The sequence below is a fragment of the Rhinatrema bivittatum genome, chromosome 3 (assembly GCF_901001135.1).
Source record: "Rhinatrema bivittatum chromosome 3, aRhiBiv1.1, whole genome shotgun sequence".
NCBI lineage: Eukaryota > Metazoa > Chordata > Amphibia > Gymnophiona > Rhinatrematidae > Rhinatrema > Rhinatrema bivittatum.
The window spans coordinates 253,671,510-253,693,392 of NC_042617.1; the positions used below are offsets into that span (position 1 = coordinate 253,671,510).

The following is a 21,883-nucleotide window of genomic DNA, read 5'->3' on the forward strand; positions in this document are numbered from 1 at the left end:
CCCTCCCTTCCCCTATCTAACCCACCCCCCAGCCCTAACTAAATCCCCCTCCCCTACCTTATTTTGTTGAGTTCCGCCTGCCTCTGGCAAGCGTAACTTGTGCACGTCGCCGGCTCCCTGCCCCGGCACAGGCCACTGTGCCGGAGCACTCGGCCCTGCCCTCCGACCACCGTCACGCCTCTGGACACGCCATTGGTTGGCCCCTGTCACATGGTAGGAGCAATGGACGGCCGATGCCGGTAGCCCCTGTCACATGGTAAGGGCAAAGGGCCACCGGAGCTATTTTGTTTACTGGCAGCCGACGGCCCGAGAGCAGGAGATCGCTCCCGGGATCCCCACTGGACCACCAGGGACTTTAGGCAAGTTTTTTTTGGGGGGGTTGTAATTAACTAAATTTGAAAGGTTGGGGTGAGTTTTTTTTTTTTTAATATAAATGTGCCCCCCCCCCCCCCGCGCTAACCTGAACAACACATTTTTCCCGAATTTCAGGGAAAATCCATCTCAGGATTCGGGTCCTCTTCCCCATGCCGAATTGGACTATTTCTTTGAAATTTTCCAAATCGACAAAAACGATTGCACATCCCTAATGATGACACAGGGCAGACTTGGAGAGACAAGGCAAGGCTGGATAAGGAGGGGCAGGCTTGAGAGATGAGGCAAGGCTGGATGAGGCAGGGTAGGCTGGAGGGATGAGACAAGGCTGGATGCGGGATACAGAATGCTGGCAACACACACTATGAAAGCTAGGAGGACCTGTTGCTGAGGCAAAGAGGAAAGGCATGAGGAATCCTTTATAGGGCTGAGGATGCTAACGTCATCAGTAGGTGCCGCTGCCTTTTCCCGCCATGGGCCCTTTAATTAGCAGGAAGTCAGTGCACACCCATGCCTAAGGGTGGTAGGAGGAGGAGTTGAGATGGCGGTGTTCCATGCCATGAGGTAGAGGCCTTGATGTCATCTGCGTTCTGGATGTGCTGCACTGCTGCAGCCATCGGGGATAAGTGCGGCGGTTTGCTGAGATAATTCCATGAGCCACCAATCGTAACATTTGGTCTCTTTATTCTGTATAAGGTTTATTCTGTATGAGTTCTGCATGTGTATAATGGAGGTGAGATATTCTGCTATTGTTATGGGAGGTTTACTATATTGTAATCATAATTCAGTTTACACATGAAGTGTAGTTAAGTAGTGGGGGTCCTCCATTTGGGGTTCTGTCAAAGAAGCTGCAGGGTCGCAGGTTCTCTTATGTTTGGGGGGAGGAAATGCCTTGGGTGGTAGTAGAAGTTGTGTTTAAGCAATGCCATCTCCTGCTTCTGTGGGGTCGGTCTCATGGTAAGATCTGGCATTCAGTTGAACATGACTCCTGCTCCTGGCTGGGAGAGCAAGAAGGTGGGTCACGCCGCTGACAGCTACATTGGATTGGGCAGGGGTTTGGTTTATCCCTGTCGATATGATGTAAAAGATTAGAATAGCAAAGGGGTGGCAAGTCATTTTATAGGGTTGCTACCTTCCACATCCAGTAGCAACGGCTGTGCCCTGGAAATGCCCCCGGAAGCAACAGTGGAAATGCCTGGGAAAGCGCTGTTTTTGTTTTTTACTTTGTTTTAATGTTTATTTTAGTTCAGCAAATGAACCAAACCACAATAAATATTGAAACAAAACATAACCTCCCGCCCCCCTCCCGAAATGAAAAACAAACCAAAATGAAAATATTTGGGTTGACAGTATTTCAAAGCACATATACAAGTCTTTACCCATTTGAAGTATATAGAAAACTGATATCACATCCAATGAAAACATAATTTTTATTGAATTTCATCTTCAGTTAAATTTAATTGAGCACAATTTGTGGCAGAATTCCAAAGTGCACCATAAGGAAATGAAATCAGTCATATGAATCCCCAAAAGGCAGTGGGAAAATGGAGTTTGACTATCAGAGTTATTAGCCCAGAAAAATGATAAATGATATTTAATAATCCAAGCCCTCCCCTCTTGTCATCTTCCAGGGGACAATGAAAAAGGAAAAAGGTGCAGGCACTAGATGCTGTCAAGTAGAGGCACAAAAAAAGATCTGATTGTGTTTATTATATTATGCAATAACGGGCAGATTTTAAATCGCCCGCGCACGTAAAATATGGGGTTACGTGCACGGCTGGGCCTTGTGTGCACCGCACACAGAGGTACATTTTAAAAAACAGCGCGCGCACGTACTTTTGTTCACACACCAGGCGCAAACAAAAGTACGCCGGATTTTACAAGATACGCGCGTAGCCGCGCGTATCTTGTAAAATCCAGGGTCAGCGCGTGCAAGGGGGTGCTGAGCCCTGCGCGTGCTGCCCGTTCCTTCCGAGGCCACTCCGAAATCGATGCAGCCTCGGAGGGAACTTTCCTTCCACCCCCCCCCCCCCGCACCTTCCCCTCCCTTCCCCTACCTAACCCACCCCCCTAGCCCTATCTAACCCCCCCTACCTTTATCGCACAAGTTACGCCTGCTCGAAGCTGGGGTAACTCGCGCACGCCGGTGGCGCCATCACCCGACCCGGGGGCTGGTCCGGAGGCCTCAGCCACACCCCCCGGGCTGGCACCACGCCCCTCGGAACGCCCCCTGGAACGCCCCGAACGTCGCACCGCCCCCCGACATGCCCCCGACACGCCCCCGACATGCTCCCTAGCAAAGCCCCGGGACATACGTGCATCCCAAGGCTTGTGCGCTCCGCCGAGCCTATGCAAAATAGACTCGGCGCGCGCAGAGTTTTTTTTTAAGGGTTATGCATTTAACTTAAGCGCGTAACCCTTTTAAAATCCGGCCCACATTTTATAAGGAGGCCCGGCCAGACGTGTAACCACTGTAATGCGCACAAGAGCTGGGCCTCATCAAAGGGGCGGTCCAGGGGGCAGGGAGGGGCGGTCCAGGGGGGCGGAGCGAGGCAGGAGCTGGCATAAGTTCCTAAACAAAGTAAAAAAAACAAGGTAGGAACTCTTAAGGGGTTGGGGAGGAGAGGGGAAGAGGGAGGGAGGGTAGGTAAGAGAGTAGGAAAGTTCCCTCCCAGTCCGCTCCTTAAATTAGGTGGACCGGGAGGGAACGGGGGGAGGCCCAATCTTGTCGCCGCGCGTAAATTGGAAAACTCTACCCCCCCACATGCACTGCATGCACATGCGCACGCAGATTATAAAATCCGGTGCGCATGTGCGCACGGCCCACAGATTTTATAACATGCGCGCAGCCACACGTGCATGTTATAAAATACGTGCATCCATGTGCGCGCACCAGGTCCCATGTCTACATGGATTCGCGTGCGCTTGTTTTAAAATTTACCCCTATGGTTGTATTTTTTTTGCTTAGACTACTTTGGATCCATTGTTAGGGGGAAAGGCAGTATCTAAGCATGAAATAGAAATAAAGTAATACCAAATATCCAGTTAACTGATTTAAATCTATTGTTGCCTGCATCTGTCTCCCACATAGAGAAAATGAATGTTGATAAAGCTGAAATCGAATGAGTCAGCTTTTTGCACTGCATAATTTCTAATAAATTGTTACCTTAGGGGTAAATTTTCAAAGGTAAGCACGGACATCCATGTGCGTGCGCTACCCGGCGAGCACACATGGATGCCTGATTTTATAACATGCGCGTGAAGGTGCGTGCATGTTATAAAATCGGAGGTCGGCGTGCGCAAGGGAGTGCATCTTGCGTGCGCCAACGCCCGCAGCCTTCCCCCGTTCCCTTCCCCCTAATCTAACCTTCCCACCCCTTCCCCTAACCCTCCTGCTCCCTAGCCCTATCCTAACCCCCTCAATTCCTTTAACTTATTTTTGAGCCTGCTCCAGGCAGGCGCAAGTTGCAAGTTGCCGGCACGCGATCCTCCTACACATTGGCAAATGGGCGCTGTGCTGGAGGCCTCTGGCCCCGCTCCGCCACCCCAGACCGCCCCCTCCCCACCCCTTTTTCAAAGCCCCAGGACTTAGACATGTCCCGGGGCTTTATGCGTGTCACCAGGCCTTTATAAAGTGGGCCCGGCGCGCATAAATCCAGTGGATTTACGTGCGTAGACCTTTGAAAATCCAGCCCTTAATATTTTGCAGTAACAAAGAATCTAATAATGTACATTTCTTAGGTAACAAAAGATAGTTTATTTTAAGATTATGTCAGCCAGCCGCGGAGCCCACAACTAGCCTCCCTCACCCGACCTCGTGCCGCCGCAGTGGGAGTGGGCCCCGGCTCCCTGGTGATGAAGGCTAAATGCTCCCGATGCTGCTCTCCATTTTCGAGGCCTTGCTTGCTGCTGTTGCTCCTCGAAGCGAGGGCCGCATCCATCGGCTCTGTTGCATCTCAGTCCCTACGCGCGCATGCACGCCTTCCTAGCTGGTTTAAAAGGCCATGGCTGGATAGGGCTGCCGGTTCTCCCTGATGATGTCATTGGTCTAGGACTATTTAAGGCAAGCTGTGCCTTACAGAGCTTGCCTTGGCAACAGGTCTTCATGATATTTCTGTTGTGTGCTTCGCTGCTGATCCAGTTCCTGTGCCAGTACCTGCTCCTGTTCCAGCTCCTGCTCCTGCCTTACATCGGTTGGACCTCCTTGGCTTGACCTGGACTTGAACCTGACTTCAAACTTTGCCACCTGCTTCTGATCATTTTGCCTGTCCCTGACCATGCTCCTAACCGCCTGCCCTCTGGACCTGATCTCTGACCTCGTCTCACTTCCTGCTGGGACTCTCCATCACCGCTACTTTCCAGCATTCCGTTCTCTAGCCAACTCTCTCAGGATCATCCATGCGGAGGCCCACCTAAGTCCAGTTTGCCCCAGTACCCAAGGGATCAACCTGCATGGAATGAAGGCTGGTATTGGCAAAGCTTAAGTTGGCCTCTACTTCCCGTCTGGCCTCACCTCCCAATGGTGGGGACCTGTGGGGGTTTCCCCCATAGGTGGCACCAAAACCACCTCGAGCCAAGAGTCCACATCCGCAACAGGGTGCCAAGGCCATGGACCCAGCAGAGCCATCAGCCCTCCAGGCCATTCCGGGCATGGAACTCAAGATCCAGGAACAGTAGCGGTTCCTTGAGGCATTGGCAGCTTCCACAGAATGCCTGAACACCCAATTGGATTCACACTCGGCGGATCTGGCTGTGCTGAAAGCCATCCCTGGGCTTGTTCTGAAACTGCAAAATCTCCAATTGGCCTTAGAACTGGTGGTGGCTAATGTGAACTGCCTCGCCACTCACCAGGACTCCCTGATGCAACCCAATGCTCCACCTCTGCCCCTTGAGGCTTCCGTGCTGGTCTTTGACTCCAGTCAGGCGGTCATTTCTTTGCCTGCACCGCCAAATTACACAGGAGACCCTAAGCGCTGTCAGGGATTTCTAAATCAATGCCATATGCATTTTACCCTTCAGTCAGAACTTTTTCTGAATGACTTAGTCAAAATGACTTTTATCCTATCACTCCTGGATGGCAAAGCTTTGGCTTGGGCTTCTCCTCTGTGGGAATGGTCAGATCCCTTGCTTTTGAATCTCCCACAGTTTGTCTCATCCTTCAAACAGGTTTTTGAGGAACCAGGTAGGCTTCCTGCCATGGGCTCTCATCTCCTACATTTACGCCAAGAGTCTTGCTCCTTAACTGATTACTCAATCGAATTTCAAACCCTGGCCACCGAACTAAATTGGAAGGGGGACAGCTTATACTCCACTTTCTTTGAAGGTTTAGCCCCCAGGATTAAGGATGAACTTGCAGCACGAGATCTTCCCACCTCCCTCGAAGGTCTCATCAATCTCACAGGGAAGATCGACAGACAACTCTAGGAGCGGGCCTGGGAGAGCCGTTCTACTCAGAAGTGTCACTCTAGGGAACCACTCCCTTCCAGCTATGACTTCCCCTCGCCTTCTGGGAATCCCTTAGAAGAACCCATGCAACTGGGCTGTATTCATCTCATGGTCGCTGAGATGTTTCGTTGCCGCCAATTACGCCTTTGCCTGTATTGCAAGAACTCAGGTCACCTGCTGTGTCAGTGCCTGGAAAGGAAGGAGATAACTCCACGCCAGGAGACATTGGAACCAGTAATTCTCGGTCTTGCTATTTCATCACCCTCAGTCCTGTTGCCAGCCTCCCTGGAACACCCCCACCTGTTTTGCCACCCAGGTTTTAGTGGGCTCCAGCGCCAGGGGGAACTTTATACAGCTGGAGCTCGTGGACCAGTATCACATCTCCATTTTTCCCTTAACACCACCATTGGCTCTTTCTTCAGTTCATGGAGACTTCCTCCCCGTCTTGGTGACTCGGACCACACTGCCACTTACGCTGAAAATTGGGCTTGATCACACAGAATTCATCTCCTTCTATGTCTTTCCTAAAGCTGTGAACCCAGTTATTTTGGGCCTGCCATGGTTGTCTGTGACCGATCTTATCTAGTGGGGTCGGCAGTGCTCGGAATCTTGTTTAGGATCGGAAGAGTCTCCCAGTTCGTTGATCGTGGCTACCATTCTCCCTAACCTTCTTCTCCTGGGTAAAAGGTCTCAGGAGACTCAAACCAACTCTTGCTCCCTCCAGAAGAATATCTTGAGGGCTGTCTTCAGACAGCTGAAGGAATAGCTAGCTCAAAAAAAAAGCCGAACATGAAGATTTAGTAAAGGATCATAACCGAGCTATGAAAGGATTTGTATATTTTTTGACTTATAAGGAAGAGGAAATTCAGAATTTGTATGCCCTTCTGCAACAAGAGATGGGAAGAAGGCTTCCCTCTTCAACTCTTTCTGCCTGTCGGGACCACGGGAATGCCAAAATTGTCCTTATCCCATCTGGGGTTCTGGTTGTTTGTCAAATCAACCCTGAAGAGTCTATCCCTGTGTCTTCAGTAAGACCTCTGTCCCTGGAATTGCATGAACTAGGGGGCAAAACTAATCATTGGACTACAGAATTTGCCGTTTCTATCCAGGAGAACCACTGGGGCCTTGAGGATGTCGACAGTCAGTTACCCGGTCACTCAGACCCTCAGGAGGGGGACTTAGAGGAGGGGGTACTGCTATGTCGGCTGGCTGCGGAGCCTGTGATCGGCCTCCCTCACCCAACGTCACGCCACTGCAGCAGGAGCATGCCCCGGCTCCTCTGTGATGAAGGAGAAATGCCCCCGACACAGCTCTCTCTTTTTGCAGCCCTGCTTGCCACTGGAGCTCCTCGAAGTGCGGGCTGCTGTCGCCGGCTCCATTGCATCTCGATCCCTAGGCGCATGTGCACGCCTCCCTAGCTGGTTTAAAGGGCCCACAGCTGGGTAGGCCTGATGGTTCTCTCTGATGATGTCATCGATCTAGGACTATTTAAGGAAAGCTCTGCCTTACAAAGCTTGCCTTGGCAACAGGTCTCCATGCTATTTCTGCCATGTGCTTCATTGCTATCCAGTTCCTGTTCCAGTATCTGCTCTGTTCCAGTTCCTGTTTCAGTACCTGCTCCTGTTCCAGCTCCTGCTCCTGCCTTACTTCGGATGGACCACCTTGGCTTGACCCGGACTAGAACCTGACTATGAACCTTGCCATCTGCCTCTGACCATTCTGCCTGGCCCTGACCATGCTCCTAGCCACCTGCCCTCAACCGCCTGCCTGGACCTGACCTTGGACCTCGTCTCGCTTCCTGCTGGGACCCTCCTTCACTGCTACTTTCCAGCATTCCGCTCTCTGGCCAACTCTCTTGGGATCATCCACACAGAGGCGCGTCTAAGTCCAGCTGGCCTCGGTACCCAAGGGCTCAACCTGCAGGCAACGAGGGCTGGTATTGGCAAAGCTCCAGTTGGCCTCTGCTTCCCGTCTGGCCTCGTCTCCCAATGATGGGGACCTGTGGGGGTTTCCCCCATAGGTCGCGCCAACACTACCTCAGGCAAAGGGTCCAGATCCGTAACAAAGATTAGCTAGCTTAAAGTTTTCACAGCAAAGACTTTCTAGAGTGCCCTGGGAAACTGCTTGCACTTTGCATGTACTAATTGTGCTGCAGGAACTCCGAACAAGTGTCCATATTTACCCACCAAAAAATCTGAAAACTTTACTAGAGCTGTGGGGTTCTAGCAATGGGTTCTGGTGTCAACTTGGGCACAATAGCTCACAACATCCTCAAGTTATCATTTTCCTTTCAGTGCTTATATCTGTCTGGGTTACAAATGCTTGTTTACTGTGAGCAAATAAGAGTAGTTGATCTAACTGGAACATTTTGCAAATTAGAAATGCAATAGATATATTTACAAAGCTAGAAGGAATGCTGGAAAATAACTGCAGACTGCAATTTCCAGTATTTTCTATGAAATGTTCTTCTTTTCTTGAAAGTGTGTCAAGCTGATTCATGAAGTGAGAAGAGGGTGGGTGAGGTTTTGGCAGAGCCTGTGATGTCCTTAAGCATAAATACTTGTGCAGCTGCTAGAGCTGCAGAGCAAAACAAAGAAAAGGAGCAGAGAACAAAAAGACAGACAGACCTTTCAAGTCAAGCTTGGGCAAAGATGATTAACATGTGGCGGCTCTCCTTGATGTTCATGGCCATCCTGACCTTAACCACGGCAGCAGTTTCCGAAAAAAAAAGAGATCGACCATCTTTGGGAGGATGGAAAGATGTAAATGTAACTGACAGCTATGTTCAGATGGCAGTGACATTTGCCATGGATGAGCACAATAAAGCCAGCAATGATGACTACATCAGCGTGGCCTCCAGTGTGATCAAGGCTAGGCAGCAGGTCAGTATGTGTGTCTTGTTTAAAGCAAGCTAAGTAGAAGTGAGAAATAAAGTAGATACTGCAGATATATACTGATGAAACAGTATCCAAAATCTGAGCTCCAGGCATGCGATAGGGTTGAATGGTTTCACCTTGTTTGTAATGTTATGAGCATAGTGTAGCCCTGTGGATTAAGGATTTTTCCTATAAACATACAATGGGAAAAACCCTGTAATGCATCAAGTACGTCTTTGCAAGCTCATTCCTGAATATGAATCAGATTCAACCCACAGGGTTTGAATCTGATTAAAACTTGTAAAACTTAGGGTCCATCTTCATTGTAGTTGTCCAGCAAAAGTTGGCTTAACCATCCCTGACCTAATCTGATAAATATTCATCCTGCTAAAAGTGTATCCAGTTAAGTCAGGGGAAGTCTGGGATGGAGGTGTTTCTGGGTAGAATGGAGGCATTTGGCTAACTTAGGGATATTCAGCATTATCCAGCTACATTAGCTATATAACTTTAGGACTGCCTCAAAGGACTCCTAAAGATATTCGAGTACATGTACCCAGATAACTTGCACTTTAATTGGCTATATTCAAAATATACTGAGTTAAGTGCTGGAAAAAAATCCTTGTGGGCCTGTAGATTCGATGCCCCACTTCCCATCCTGCTAAATGACTAAAACTGCTGTTGACAAACCAAAATCTATATAAGCACCACTGTGAAAAGTGATCTTCTTAGGATATAATCAAATCTAGAGCAGAATATTGCTCTGTCGCTGTAGAAAAGAATTTTTTATCGTGTGTATGTCAATTTTAAATAAATATCATTATTAGTATTTTAAATTTGAATTTCGATACCTACACTCCAGATAGGTCTGATAATTTTTCAAAAAATCTTATTTATCCATCTCAAAAATTGTTTTATCTGGAAAAATATTTTTGTATTTGTATACAAATTGGTGCGGGGACACCTACACTCTATATGAAACCTTCTGCTCTTCCTACAAAATATTTTTCCAGATAAAACAATTTTTGAGATGGATAAATAGGATTTTTTGAAAAATTATCAGACCTATCTGGAGTGTAGATATTGAAATTCAAATTTAAAATACTAAAAATGATATTTATTTAAAATTGACATACACACGATAAAAAATTATTTTCTACAGCAACAGAGTAATATTCTGCTCTAGATTTGATTAAAACTGCTGTTGGGCATTGGGCCCAGACATCCAAAAGATTTAAAATAATTGTGGGCTTATCAGCTTGAGGAAGCTCATCACCCCCGTCCTCCAAATTCAAGAAACATATGCAGCCTTCAGGTCGCCTTTTCATGCACACCCTCTTCCCTACACAACGCCGACACAATCTCTCCTATCCCACACGCCACCCCCCCACAAGGCTTAGGGCCTCCAGGAGCATGGTACAATTGCTCCTTTCCCATTGACACTGCTACAAGTGTTGCTATCTGTGTATTTTCTGACAGCAACACTGGTAGCTTGCCCTACCAGCTTTACTGTCAAAGCAACACTTGATGCTCCTGACAGTGGTAGAATGCTCCTGGCTGAACTGAATTTTGGGGGTATGCCAGGTGAGGTGGGAAGGTTTAGATTAAGGTTGCAGGGAGCAAAGCTGGGCATGAGGAATGGGGTTACAGGCATTACATATTTCTTGAACTTGGACAGAGCCTGCATAACTAGTAGTCCTACAAGACGCTCTCGGACTTAAGGGGGCTGCCATGGACAGAAGGAGAGAAGAAGGGAGAAGTTTTTGTCTTTTGAGAGAGTTGGTTGATATCTTGAGTTGCTCCTAGCTCAGGAAGAAAACACCCCTGCCTGAGAGGATTAGGAGGGTGCTACTTTACCCTGTGTCTGTAAGCTTCGTGGACCCTTGGGCCGATCGGAACCAGGCGATGGAATACCTTTGAGAGGTAGAGACACCGGTTCCAACCGGGAGGCGGCGAAGACTGGCTCGCGGACTGCTGGGTGGAAGACACGAAGGGCCCTATGCGACCAAAGGCCCAGAGAAGGAGCTGACCCGGTGGGAGAGAATCTTCGCCCTGGAAGCCGGTACTCCCCCGAGAGGAGCTCGTAGGAGTCCGGCCGCTGGGACTTAGGTGGTTCACCCTGGAAGCCGGTGTCCCCCCGGGAGGAGCCCGTAGGAACCCAGCCGCTGGGACTTAGGAGATCTCTGCCGACGGAGTAGTAGCTCACCAAGCCAGGGTCAGGTGCCGGAGAATCGCCGTCAGCCGGTCCGCGTCTAGAGCCAAAGAAGTCGTCGTCAGCCAGTCCAAGTCGAGAGCCAGAGAAGAACCGAAAGCCAAACCGAGTCGAGAGCCAGAAGTCACCGAAGCCAAACCAGAGTCAGGAGCCAAGAAGAACCACAGCCAATCCGAATCAAGAACCAGGAAATCAAGCGAGGAGCAGGAACACGGCAACTGGGAGCAGGACGAACCTGGGAACCTCGTTGCAAGGCCCTGAGGAGAGGGACTGCAGGGCTTAAGTAGCCCAGTCGCGTCTGACGTCACTGGAGGGTGGAGGCAGGTTCCCCGCGCCTGGCCCTTTAATTCTCGGGCCGAGACGCGCGCGTGCCCCTAGGGGGCGGAGCCAGCCGCGGCAAGACGCTGGCTGCTTCGGCGGCGCGGCAGCAGCGCAGGGGAAGCGGAGGCAGGCCCGGGCGCCGCGTGGGGACGCCGAAAACGTGGCGGCACGAGTCCCCGGAGGCCCGGGGAGGGCTGCAGCGTAGCGGGACCGCGAAACCGTGAGTGGGGCGGCCGGGGCCGGCCCGGAGCCGCAACAGTACCTCCCCTCCTACGCCCCCTCCCGGGGGGGTCGCGGCTTGTCCGGATGTTGGAGATGGAACTGTCGAAGAAGGTCCTTATCCAGAACGTGGGAAGCAGGCTCCCAAGAATTCTCCTCCGGACCGTAACCCTCCCAGGACAGTAGGTACTCCCAGCGGCGGCGACGGCACCGGACATCCAAGACCTCTTGTACCGTGTAGATGACATCCGGATCCGAGGACACCTTGGAGGGCTCCGGCGGGGAAGCCCGAAATCGAGAGAGCACCAGCGGTTTGAGGAGGGACACGTGGAAGACATCATGGATCCGAAGTGAGGAGGGTAGTCGCAGTCTATAGGATACCGCCCCTATGCGCTCGGCCACCGGAAAGGGTCCAATGTAACGAGGCGCTAGCCTCATGGAGGGGGTCCGTAATTGAATGTGCTTAGTACTTAGCCATACTCTTGTCCCGGGTAAGAATACCGGAGCGGGCCGTCGAGACCGATCGGCATACGTCTTGAAGCGAGCTGCAGTGCTGCGGAGCTTCTCCTGCGTAGAAACCCAGAGGTGGTGAAGCTGGTTAGCCGTTAGCTGTGCTGCCGGAGAGGTAACTGTCACCGGTAAAGGCAGTGGGGGTCTTGGGACCCTCCCATAGACTAGCTGAAAGGGGGACTGTAGCGTGGCGGAGTGCTTATGGCGATTGTGAGAGAATTCCGCCCAGGGAAGGAGGGAGACCCAATTGTCTTGGAGCTCATCTACAAAAGCTCGGAGAAAGGTCTTCAGAGACCGATTGGTCCGCTCCACTTGGCCGTTACCCTGGGGGTGAAATGCCGTAGTGAAATCTAACTTTATCCCAAATTTCTTGCATAATGCCCTCCAGTACTTAGCCGTGAATTGGGGACCGCGATCCGAAGCGATATGCGAGGGCAATCCATGTAGTCGGAAAATATGCTGGACAAAGAGGTCAGCCAGCTCAGGAGCCGTAGGTAGCTTGGGTAAAGGGATGAAATGTGCCATCTTAGAGAAGCGGTCTATCGTGACCCAGATTACGGTTTTCCCCTCGGAGGGAGGCAACTCCACCACAAAGTCGGTGGACAGGTGAGACCACGGTTCTGTGGGAATAGGGAGCGGCTGGAGTAGCCCCCACGGGCGTCCTGGTGGCGGTTTTTGCTGAGCGCACGTGGGACAAGACTGAACATATTGCCGGACATCCTCCTTCACCCGTGGCCACCAATAAAATTCAGTGAGCAACTCCAGGGTTCGCGAAATCCCAGGGTGACCAGCCGTCAAGGAGTCGTGTGCCCATGCCAGAACCTTCCTCCGGGAACGGACTGGAACCACCGTCCTCCCCTCAGGTCCTACGTCCGTGGCAGCCAGTAGGACTTTAGCTGGGTCCAATATGTACTGAGGGGACTCCGTTGTGTCGTCAACCTCTGTGGTGCGAGAGAGGGCATCAGCCCGGACATTCTTGGCCGCGGGTCGGTAGTGAAGCGAGAAGTCGAACCGACTAAAAAGAGGGACCAACGGGCTTGTCGGGGATTCAGCCTTTGAGCATGAGACAAGTACTGTAGATTCTTATGATCGGTATATACGATGATCGGGTGTTGGGCTCCCTCCAACCACTGCCGCCATTCTTCGAACGCCAATTTTATGGCCAACAGCTCCTTGTCGCCAATCCCGTAATTCCTTTCGGCCGGAGAGAACTTGCGGGAGAAGTATGAACAAGGCCGGGTCTTGCCGGTTGGTGAGGTTTGGAGCAGCACTGCCCCGACGGCGACATCAGAAGCATCCACCTCCACAATAAATTGGCGTTGGGGGTCCGGATGCCGGAGACAAGTGTCCTGTAAGAAAGCCTCCTTGAGATCCTGGAAGGACTGTCTAGCTCTTGGAGACCAGTTTCGAGCGTCCGCGCCCTTCCGTGTGAGGGCCGTCAGAGGGGCCACCAGACTAGAGTAATGCGGGATAAACTGGCGGTAGAAGTTCGCGAAGCCCAAAAACCGCTGAAGGGCTTTCACTCCCGATGGTTGTGGCCAATCCTTGATGGCGCTCACCTTGTCCGGGTCCATTCGGAAGCCCGTAGAGGAGACAATATACCCTAGGAAGGGCAGTGCTTCTTGTTCGAACTGGCACTTTTCTAGCTTCGCGTACAAGTGGTTCTCCCTTAGCCTCTGAAGAACTTGCCGGACGTGTTGGCGATGTGACTTGAGATCCTGGGAATAGATCAATACGTCATCCAGATACACAATAACAGACGTATATAAGAAGTCCCGGAGCACCTCGTTCATAAGATTTTGGAATACCGCTGGAGCGTTACAGAGGCCGAACGGCATGACAAGGTACTCGTAATGGCCGTCCCTGGTGTTAAAAGCGGTTTTCCACTCATCCCCTGGGCGTATTCGAACGAGGTTGTAAGCACCCCTGAGGTCTAATTTTGTGAAAACACGAGCCCCTTGAAGGCGGTCCAGCAGCTCTGGAATCAGAGGCAACGGGTACCGGTCTCGGCGAGTGATTTGATTCAAGCCCCGATAATCAATGCAGGGGCGAAGAGACCCGTCCTTCTTCCCTACGAAGAAAAACCCGGCCCAGCCGGGGAGTTGGAGGGTCGGATGAAACCCCCGATCCAAGTTTTCCTTAATATAGGCAGACATCGCTCGGGTCTCCGGCAGAGACAGGGGGTAGACTCTCCCCCGGGGCGGGGTGGTTCCTGGTAGTAAATTAATTGTGCAGTCAAAGGGTCGGTGTTCCGGGAGTAGTTCTGCCTTCTCCTTGGAAAAAACATCCTGAAAGGCATGGTACTGCGGAGGTACTGTTAACGAGGCCGTGCAGAGGGAAATGGGTTGCAGCGGGCGTGCAGGAAGGCAATGACGGTGGCACGCAGGACTCCAGGAGGTAATCTGAAGGGACCTCCAATCGATCACCGGAGAGTGCTCCCTAAGCCAGGGTAGGCCCAGTATGACCGGGTGGATGGATTTTTCCAAGATAAGAAACGAGATTTCCTCCTGGTGGAGGGCTCCCACCTGAAGCTTCAGAGGGCTGGTGCGAGTGGCTATTATACCAGGAAGTGGGTTCCCCTGAATGGAGGAAACCCGCACAGGCGGTTCTTGTGGGCAAACCTTGAGCTGTAGCTGTTGTACCAGCTCCTGGAGGACGAAATTCCCCCCGGACCCAGAGTCGATTAGGGCTAGGGTGTCGAAGCCTCCCTCCGGGAGACACAGGCGTACCGGAACGGTACATGGGGAGCTAGGTGAAATGTTGCCTAGAGTCAACTCCCCGCTGAGCTCTAGGTTCGGGCGTTTCCCGGACGTTCTGTACAGCGGGCCAGAAAATGCCCTTGGCCCCCGCAGTAAAGACATAGTCCTTGGGTACGGCGGCGTTGGCGTTCCTCAGAAGATAGGGGGCCACGGCCCAACTGCATGGGTTCCTCGGTAGATGGCGTGGTGGCTGCAGGTGGAGCCGGCCGGACTCGAGGCGGAGTGATCCTACGTGTGGTTTGGCCGTGAGGAGACCGTCGCTCTCGGAACCGACGCTGAATTCGTCGGTCTACGCGCCCAGCAAGTTCAATGAGCTCTTGAAGGTCGTCGGGGAGGTCACGGCCGGCGAGCTCATCCTGAAGACGGGGGGAGATGCCTTCCATGAAGATGCCGTGCAAACTGTCGGACCCCCAGGCCAGCTCAGTGGCCAGGGTCTGGAACTCTGTGGCGTACTCCTCTAGGGTCCGATTGCCCTGCCGGAGCTGAAGCAGTTCGGAAGCGGCCGTGGAGGCCCAGGAAGGCTCATCGAAGACTCTGCGGAAAGCTTTGATGAACTGAACCAGATTATTTAGTCGGGAATCCTGTCGTTCCCAAAGAGCTGAAGCCCAAGACAGAGGTCTCCCATCCAGAAGGGAGATTATAAAGGTCGTCTTGATTCGGTCCGTAGGGAATTGGGCGGGTAGCAGGTCGAAGCGGATGTAGCATTGATTGAGGAACCCCCGGCATGCCTTCGGGTCCCCTGAATATCGGGATGGAGCAGGCATCTGTACGGGAGCGGCGGCGTCGGGACTGACCTGAGGCATAGAGATCCGGGAACTTGCTGCGGAGGCTCCATCAACGCGGTCTGCCAGACGTTGTACTGTCGACATCAGCGTGTCGAGGCAGGTCTGTTGCTGCTGCAACTTCTGGGCCAGGCCAGGAATAGCTTTGAGGCCGGCAAGATCCGCCGGGTCCATGGCCTTGCAATCTGTAAGCTTCGTGGACCCTTGGGCCGATCGGAACCAGGCGATGGAATACCTTTGAGAGGTAGAGACACCGGTTCCAACCGGGAGGCGGCGAAGACTGGCTCGCGGACTGCTGGGTGGAAGACACGAAGGGCCCTATGCGACCAAAGGCCCAGAGAAGGAGCTGACCCGGTGGGAGAGAATCTTCGCCCTGGAAGCCGGTACTCCCCCGAGAGGAGCTCGTAGGAGTCCGGCCGCTGGGACTTAGGTGGTTCACCCTGGAAGCCGGTGTCCCCCCGGGAGGAGCCCGTAGGAACCCAGCCGCTGGGACTTAGGAGATCTCTGCCGACGGAGTAGTAGCTCACCAAGCCAGGGTCAGGTGCCGGAGAATCGCCGTCAGCCGGTCCGCGTCTAGAGCCAAAGAAGTCGTCGTCAGCCAGTCCAAGTCGAGAGCCAGAGAAGAACCGAAAGCCAAACCGAGTCGAGAGCCAGAAGTCACCGAAGCCAAACCAGAGTCAGGAGCCAAGAAGAACCACAGCCAATCCGAATCAAGAACCAGGAAATCAAGCGAGGAGCAGGAACACGGCAACTGGGAGCAGGACGAACCTGGGAACCTCGTTGCAAGGCCCTGAGGAGAGGGACTGCAGGGCTTAAGTAGCCCAGTCGCGTCTGACGTCACTGGAGGGTGGAGGCAGGTTCCCCGCGCCTGGCCCTTTAATTCTCGGGCCGAGACGCGCGCGTGCCCCTAGGGGGCGGAGCCAGCCGCGGCAAGACGCTGGCTGCTTCGGCGGCGCGGCAGCAGCGCAGGGGAAGCGGAGGCAGGCCCGGGCGCCGCGTGGGGACGCCGAAAACGTGGCGGCACGAGTCCCCGGAGGCCCGGGGAGGGCTGCAGCGTAGCGGGACCGCGAAACCGTGAGTGGGGCGGCCGGGGCCGGCCCGGAGCCGCAACAGTGTCCAGTTAACAGTGAGGACTATAGTTACTCAAAGTAATAACTGTTTTTTGGAGTTTTGTTATCTTTTGAATAGGAGGGAGCATTTTTCAACTACCATCTCCCTGCCTACTTTGGAGAAGAGCTTTTTCTTATTATCCCATCACTGGGAAAGGACATTGACTCAGAGGTTGAGGATGGATAAAGAGACTGTGGCACTTGGATTTGTTATTCTTCTTTTCATGCTGATGATTTTTGCTATTTTGACTTGGATCTCATGTTTCACATTACAGCGAAAACATTTTTGAACTCTTGCCTGCTCTTTTCCTGATGATACCTAAAGATGTACTAAAGTGAAGAGACCAAGTAGTTGATTGTGGAAGTTTAAGGTCCCCAATCTTTGTATTCCTAGGTCCCCAAGGGCTTGTCCTCCTCCCCACCGGTGGACCTCAGCACCCAGTGGTCAACAGTTTGGTGTGAATTACAGAGAATATTTAGTGGTCCAGAAAGTTAAAGATTGGCCCTGGAACCATGTGACCCCCCCCCCCCCCCCTTTATTCTGGCACTCAGACCAAGATTTACATATTCATTAGGGATATGCTGAAAAGCAGGTGGTCCTTAACTGGATTGAGAATCAGTGGACGTGGGGACAATCTATAAAACTAACAGATAGCAGATTTAAAACAAGTAAAAGAAAGCATTTTTTTCTTTCAAAGCACAATCAAGCTGTGAAAATTGTTGCAGGAGGATGCTGTCAAAAAATCTAGCCCAGCTAGGTTGAAAAGGAATTTAGACACGTTCCTGGAGCAAAAGTCCAAAACCAATTATTAGCTATGTGAACTTGGGAAAAAGGGCAAATATGAGGAATTGTATCTGCCCTTTGGAATCTTCTGGGTATTTTCTAATGACCTAGATTGGCCACTGTTAGAGACAGGATGCTGGGCTCAATGGACTTTTGGTTTGACCCAGCATGGTACATCTCAGGCCAAGTTGCTAATAGGGGATTCCTCAAAATATGTTTACAAGACAAGCACAGGGAAGCACCCAGGACTTTAAAACTATGATATATATATAGTACTATGGGGTCAGTATTCAGAATCTATCCGTTTATCTAAGTTAGCCAGACAGACACATCCAGCTAACTTAGATGGGATATTCAACAGCACATTCAATATCGCCGTAGTAATTGCTACTTAGCTGGATAAGTTATCTAAGAATGAATATCGCTACTTAGCCAGATAATTTTATCTGGGTAACTTTAGCCTTGTATATTCAGTGTGAGATTCCTACTGTTGAATATTTGGCATAACTTGCTGCTGACCAGCTTACAAAATATTGACCTCTAAAATGTTAAAATGAACAATAATAATACAGAATTGTTTCTCCATCAGTCAAATATAAGCTTCCACAAAATGATCATGTGATTAACTGATTAAACAGGGCTAGTGATGGAGACAGTTCAGTTATTTTTCATGTAAATTACATCCATATTTGTTTTAAAAATACATTATTATGCTATGATTGGTAGAAATATGTTTGAAATTGCAAGCTCCTAAAATAAAAGGGAACACAATATATCTTTATGTTTCTCTTTGAAGTTTATGAAGAAGAAAGGCAATAGCATTAATTATTTTTCTTTTCCTTGCTTGATACACTAGATCAGGGGTAGGCATCTCCGGTCCCTGAGTGGTACAAAAAGGTCTGATTTTCAGTATGTCTACATTGATTATGCATGAGGTATATTTGCATGCACTGTCTTCTTTATACATAAATATATATCATGCATATTCATTGTTCTGAAAAACAGACCTGTTTGTGGCACTTCAGAACCAGAATTTCCTATCTCTGCACTAGATATACAAACTAGAGATGTGAATCAGAACCGGAATCGGTTCGGATTCCGGTTCTGATTCACATCATGGTTTTTTTTTGTCCAGCCCGATCGCGGTTTTGTTTATCGGCTGTGCCCTAGCTGATAAAAAAGAAAACACACCCTGACCCTTTAAAACTAATCCCTTAGCTTCCCCCACCCTCCGGACCCCCCCAAAAACATTTTACAGGTACCTGGTGGTCCAGTGGGGGTCCCGGGAGTGATCTCCCGCTCTCGGGCTGTCGGCTGCCACTAATAAAAATGGTGCCGATGGCCTTTGCCCTTACCATGTGACAGGGTATCCGTGCCATTGGCTGGCCCCTGTCACATGGAGGGAGCACTGGATGGCCGGCGCCATCTTAAAAATGGAGCGGGCCATCCAGTGCTCCTAACAAGTGACAGGGGCCGGCCAATGGCACGGATACCCTGTCACATGGTAAGGGCAAAGGGCCATCGGCGCCATTTTGATTAGTGGCAGCTGACGGCCTGAGAGCGGGAGATCGCTCCGGGACTCCCACTGGACACCAGGTACCTGTAAAGGTTTTTGGGGGGGTCGGGAGGGTGGGGGAAGCTAAGGGATTAGTTTTAAAGGGTCGGGGTGGGTTTAGGGGTTATTTTTGTGTGCCGTTTTTCCCGCCCTCCCCCAAAACGATAAGAGAACCCCCACGAACAATATTGTGGGGTTTTCCTATCGTTTTGGGGGAGCCCCCGATTTCTGATGATTTTGAAAATATCGACGATATTTTCAATCGTCCGCAGCCCGATTCACATCCCTAATACAAACAAAATATTTGTTAGGTACAGGAAAATCTGTGTTTAGAAAGCTTTGACAGATTATTGCTAATAATACATATCACCTCCTTCATAACTATCTCCCTTGTTTTACAGATTGTATCAGGAATAAAATATGCTCTACAAGTTCAGACTGCTCTGACAGCTTGCAGAAAGACAGTTTTTGCATCTGAAAATTGTACACCCAGCGAATTATCAAAATTATCCCAGGTATGCAAAGGAATGTTAGAAGTCTTGTGATCAGATGAACTACTGTTTTACCTAAATAACTAAATCAATCAGTCAGTTCAGTTCTCATAAACATCCCATGGGCTATAAGCAAATACAGCTTAATAAACTGTCTCAGACATGAACAGTATGTATTGTCAGTAAGGGGCGGATTTTCAGAGCCCTGCTCGCGTAAATCTGCCCAAAACCAGGCGGATTTACGCGAGCAGGGCCCTGCGCGCCGGGAAGCCTATTTTACATAGGCCTCCCGGCGCGAGCAGAGCCCCGGGACTCGCGTAAGTCCCGGGGTTCTCCGAGGGGGGCGTGTCGGGGGCGTGTCGGGGGGCGGGCCCGGTCGTCGCGGCGTTTCGGGGGCGTGTCGGCAGCGTTTTGGGGGTGGGTACGGGGGCGTGGCTATGCCCGGGGCGGTCCGGGGGCGTGGCCGCGCCCTCCGTACCCGCCCCCAGGTCGCGGCCCGGCGCGCAGGAGGCCCGCTGGCGCGCGGGGATTTACGTCTCCCTCCGGGAGGCGTAAATCCCCCGACAAAGGTAAGGGGGGGGTGTAGACAGGGCCGGGTGGGTAGGTTAGGTAGGGGAAGGGAGGGTAAGGTGAGGGGAGGGCAAAGGAAAGTTCCCTCCGAGGCCGCTCCGATTTCGGAGCGGCCTTGGAGGGAACGGGGGGAGGCAGCGCGGCTCGGCGCGCGCAGGCTATACAAAATCGATAGCCTTGCGCGCGCCGATCCAGGATTTTAGTGGATACGCGCGGCTCCGCGCGTATCTACTAAAATCCAGCGTACTTTTGCTTGAGTCTGATGCGCAAGCAAAAGTAGGCTGATCGCGCTTCTTTTAAAATCTACCCCTTAGGGGTAGATTTTAAAAGAAGCGCGTCGGGGGCGTAAATCTAAGTGTATAATACATAAATATTGTTCTCTGCTTTGCTATTATCCTGAACACTAACTTTGCACATTAATGCCATTATTTTCTTTTGCTGCTATTTCCTGAAAAGAATCTTTGAACTGAATGATATATACTTTTCAAGGGTCTTTCAAATTTAATAATCTTTCTTTGTAAAGAATATCATTGAATCGTCTTCATAAGAAAAAAATCACATTTTTTAAACAGTTTTCACTTGCTGTTATCTGGTCCAATCACTGCTGGCTGTCATAACAGTTTTTCCTTTCTGTCATTCCCCAATAAAAACATAAAATCAGTCTATGATATGGTTACACAATATTAGCTTTGTGTATATTTGTTTGCTGATTTGTTTTAGCTTTGTAAAAGTTAAGAGTATTTTTGTATTTTTTTTTTTTTGCAATAATAAAATAAACCAGCATGACTTTTGAGTGTGCTTATGTCTAGAAGGTCAGTTTTATGCCCAAATAAAACTGAAGCGAATCCACACAGCCCTGATGAAATGCTGGAGGGTTTGCTTTTTTTTGTTTGTTTTCTTTGGGAGTGACAGCAGTGCTAACTGAAGACTAATGCCTTTAAACTGGGGAGTTGTGGACAGTAAAGAATAAACTTTATCTCAGTAATGCGGATTTCTCTCAGAGGGCTAATTGATAATTCTGGTTTGCAATTTCCTTATCTCAGGTTATTGATGCTACTGTACTAAGTAAATCTTCACCCCTACTGTAGATTTGTGTGTTACAATGGTACTGGCCATTTTCTATTGCCCTATAGAGATGTATTTAGCATTGACTGCAGCTCTTCTTATTTCAGTCTCCTCTCGTATGCTTTCTTGGGATCTAATGACTGTTTTTCTTATTTTGTCCACAGCGTAAAAAATGCATATTTACCATATTGTTTGTTCCTTGGTTGAAGACAGAAAAATTAAAACTGCTTCAAAACAGTTGTGCATAAGCCATTATGGAAAGAGCTTGAAATCAGACAGCTTTTGTCTACTGTTCTGTTCATAATAAAACAATCTCACCTGCATTCTGTGAGTTTTACTTCTGATTCTTTCAATCTGATGCTGGCATGTGCTTTAATCTGGAAAGTGGATTTCATATACATCTTCCTCGGAAGCAAAATAAAAACCACAAAGTTATGGTCTTTTATTTTTAAAAATTATTATAATCCTTATCCAAAACTTGGACCAAAAGCAGCTAAGATTAATTACCCTTCAAGAAATGCACTGAAGCTTTCAGCCAAGTTTCCTCTCAAAAAGAAAAACAAAAAATCCTGGAGAAAAATATTCAGTTCCAGATTTAAATTTCAAGCAAAAGTAGGGGGAAAAAAGGTCAAAAGAGCTTGCATGTTAGTTTGCTTGTTCAGTTTAGAAATAGGGCCTCCTGTGTCCAAGGATTTCATTTTCAGGAACTACAGGGAGGGCAAAAAAAAATCTACAGAACAATTGTCATATGAAAACGTCTTGAAAAAGGGCTCCTTGTATGAATCTGGACCCAAGTGCTGCAGGGCTTTTCACACA

General features: G+C 50.2%; 1 protein-coding gene across 1 annotated transcript; it reads left to right on the forward strand.

Moving 5' to 3' along the window:
* The first annotated feature begins 8,384 nt into the window (after positions 1-8,384).
* On the forward strand, positions 8,385-21,390 carry LOC115087370 (cystatin-like). The gene is made up of 3 exons (XM_029594486.1): positions 8,385-8,699; positions 19,343-19,456; positions 21,232-21,390. Exons 1-3 carry the CDS (start codon positions 8,469-8,471, stop codon positions 21,313-21,315), a joined length of 429 nt encoding a protein of 142 aa, XP_029450346.1. The 5' UTR covers positions 8,385-8,468; the 3' UTR covers positions 21,316-21,390.
* The last annotated feature ends 493 nt before the right edge of the window (positions 21,391-21,883 follow it).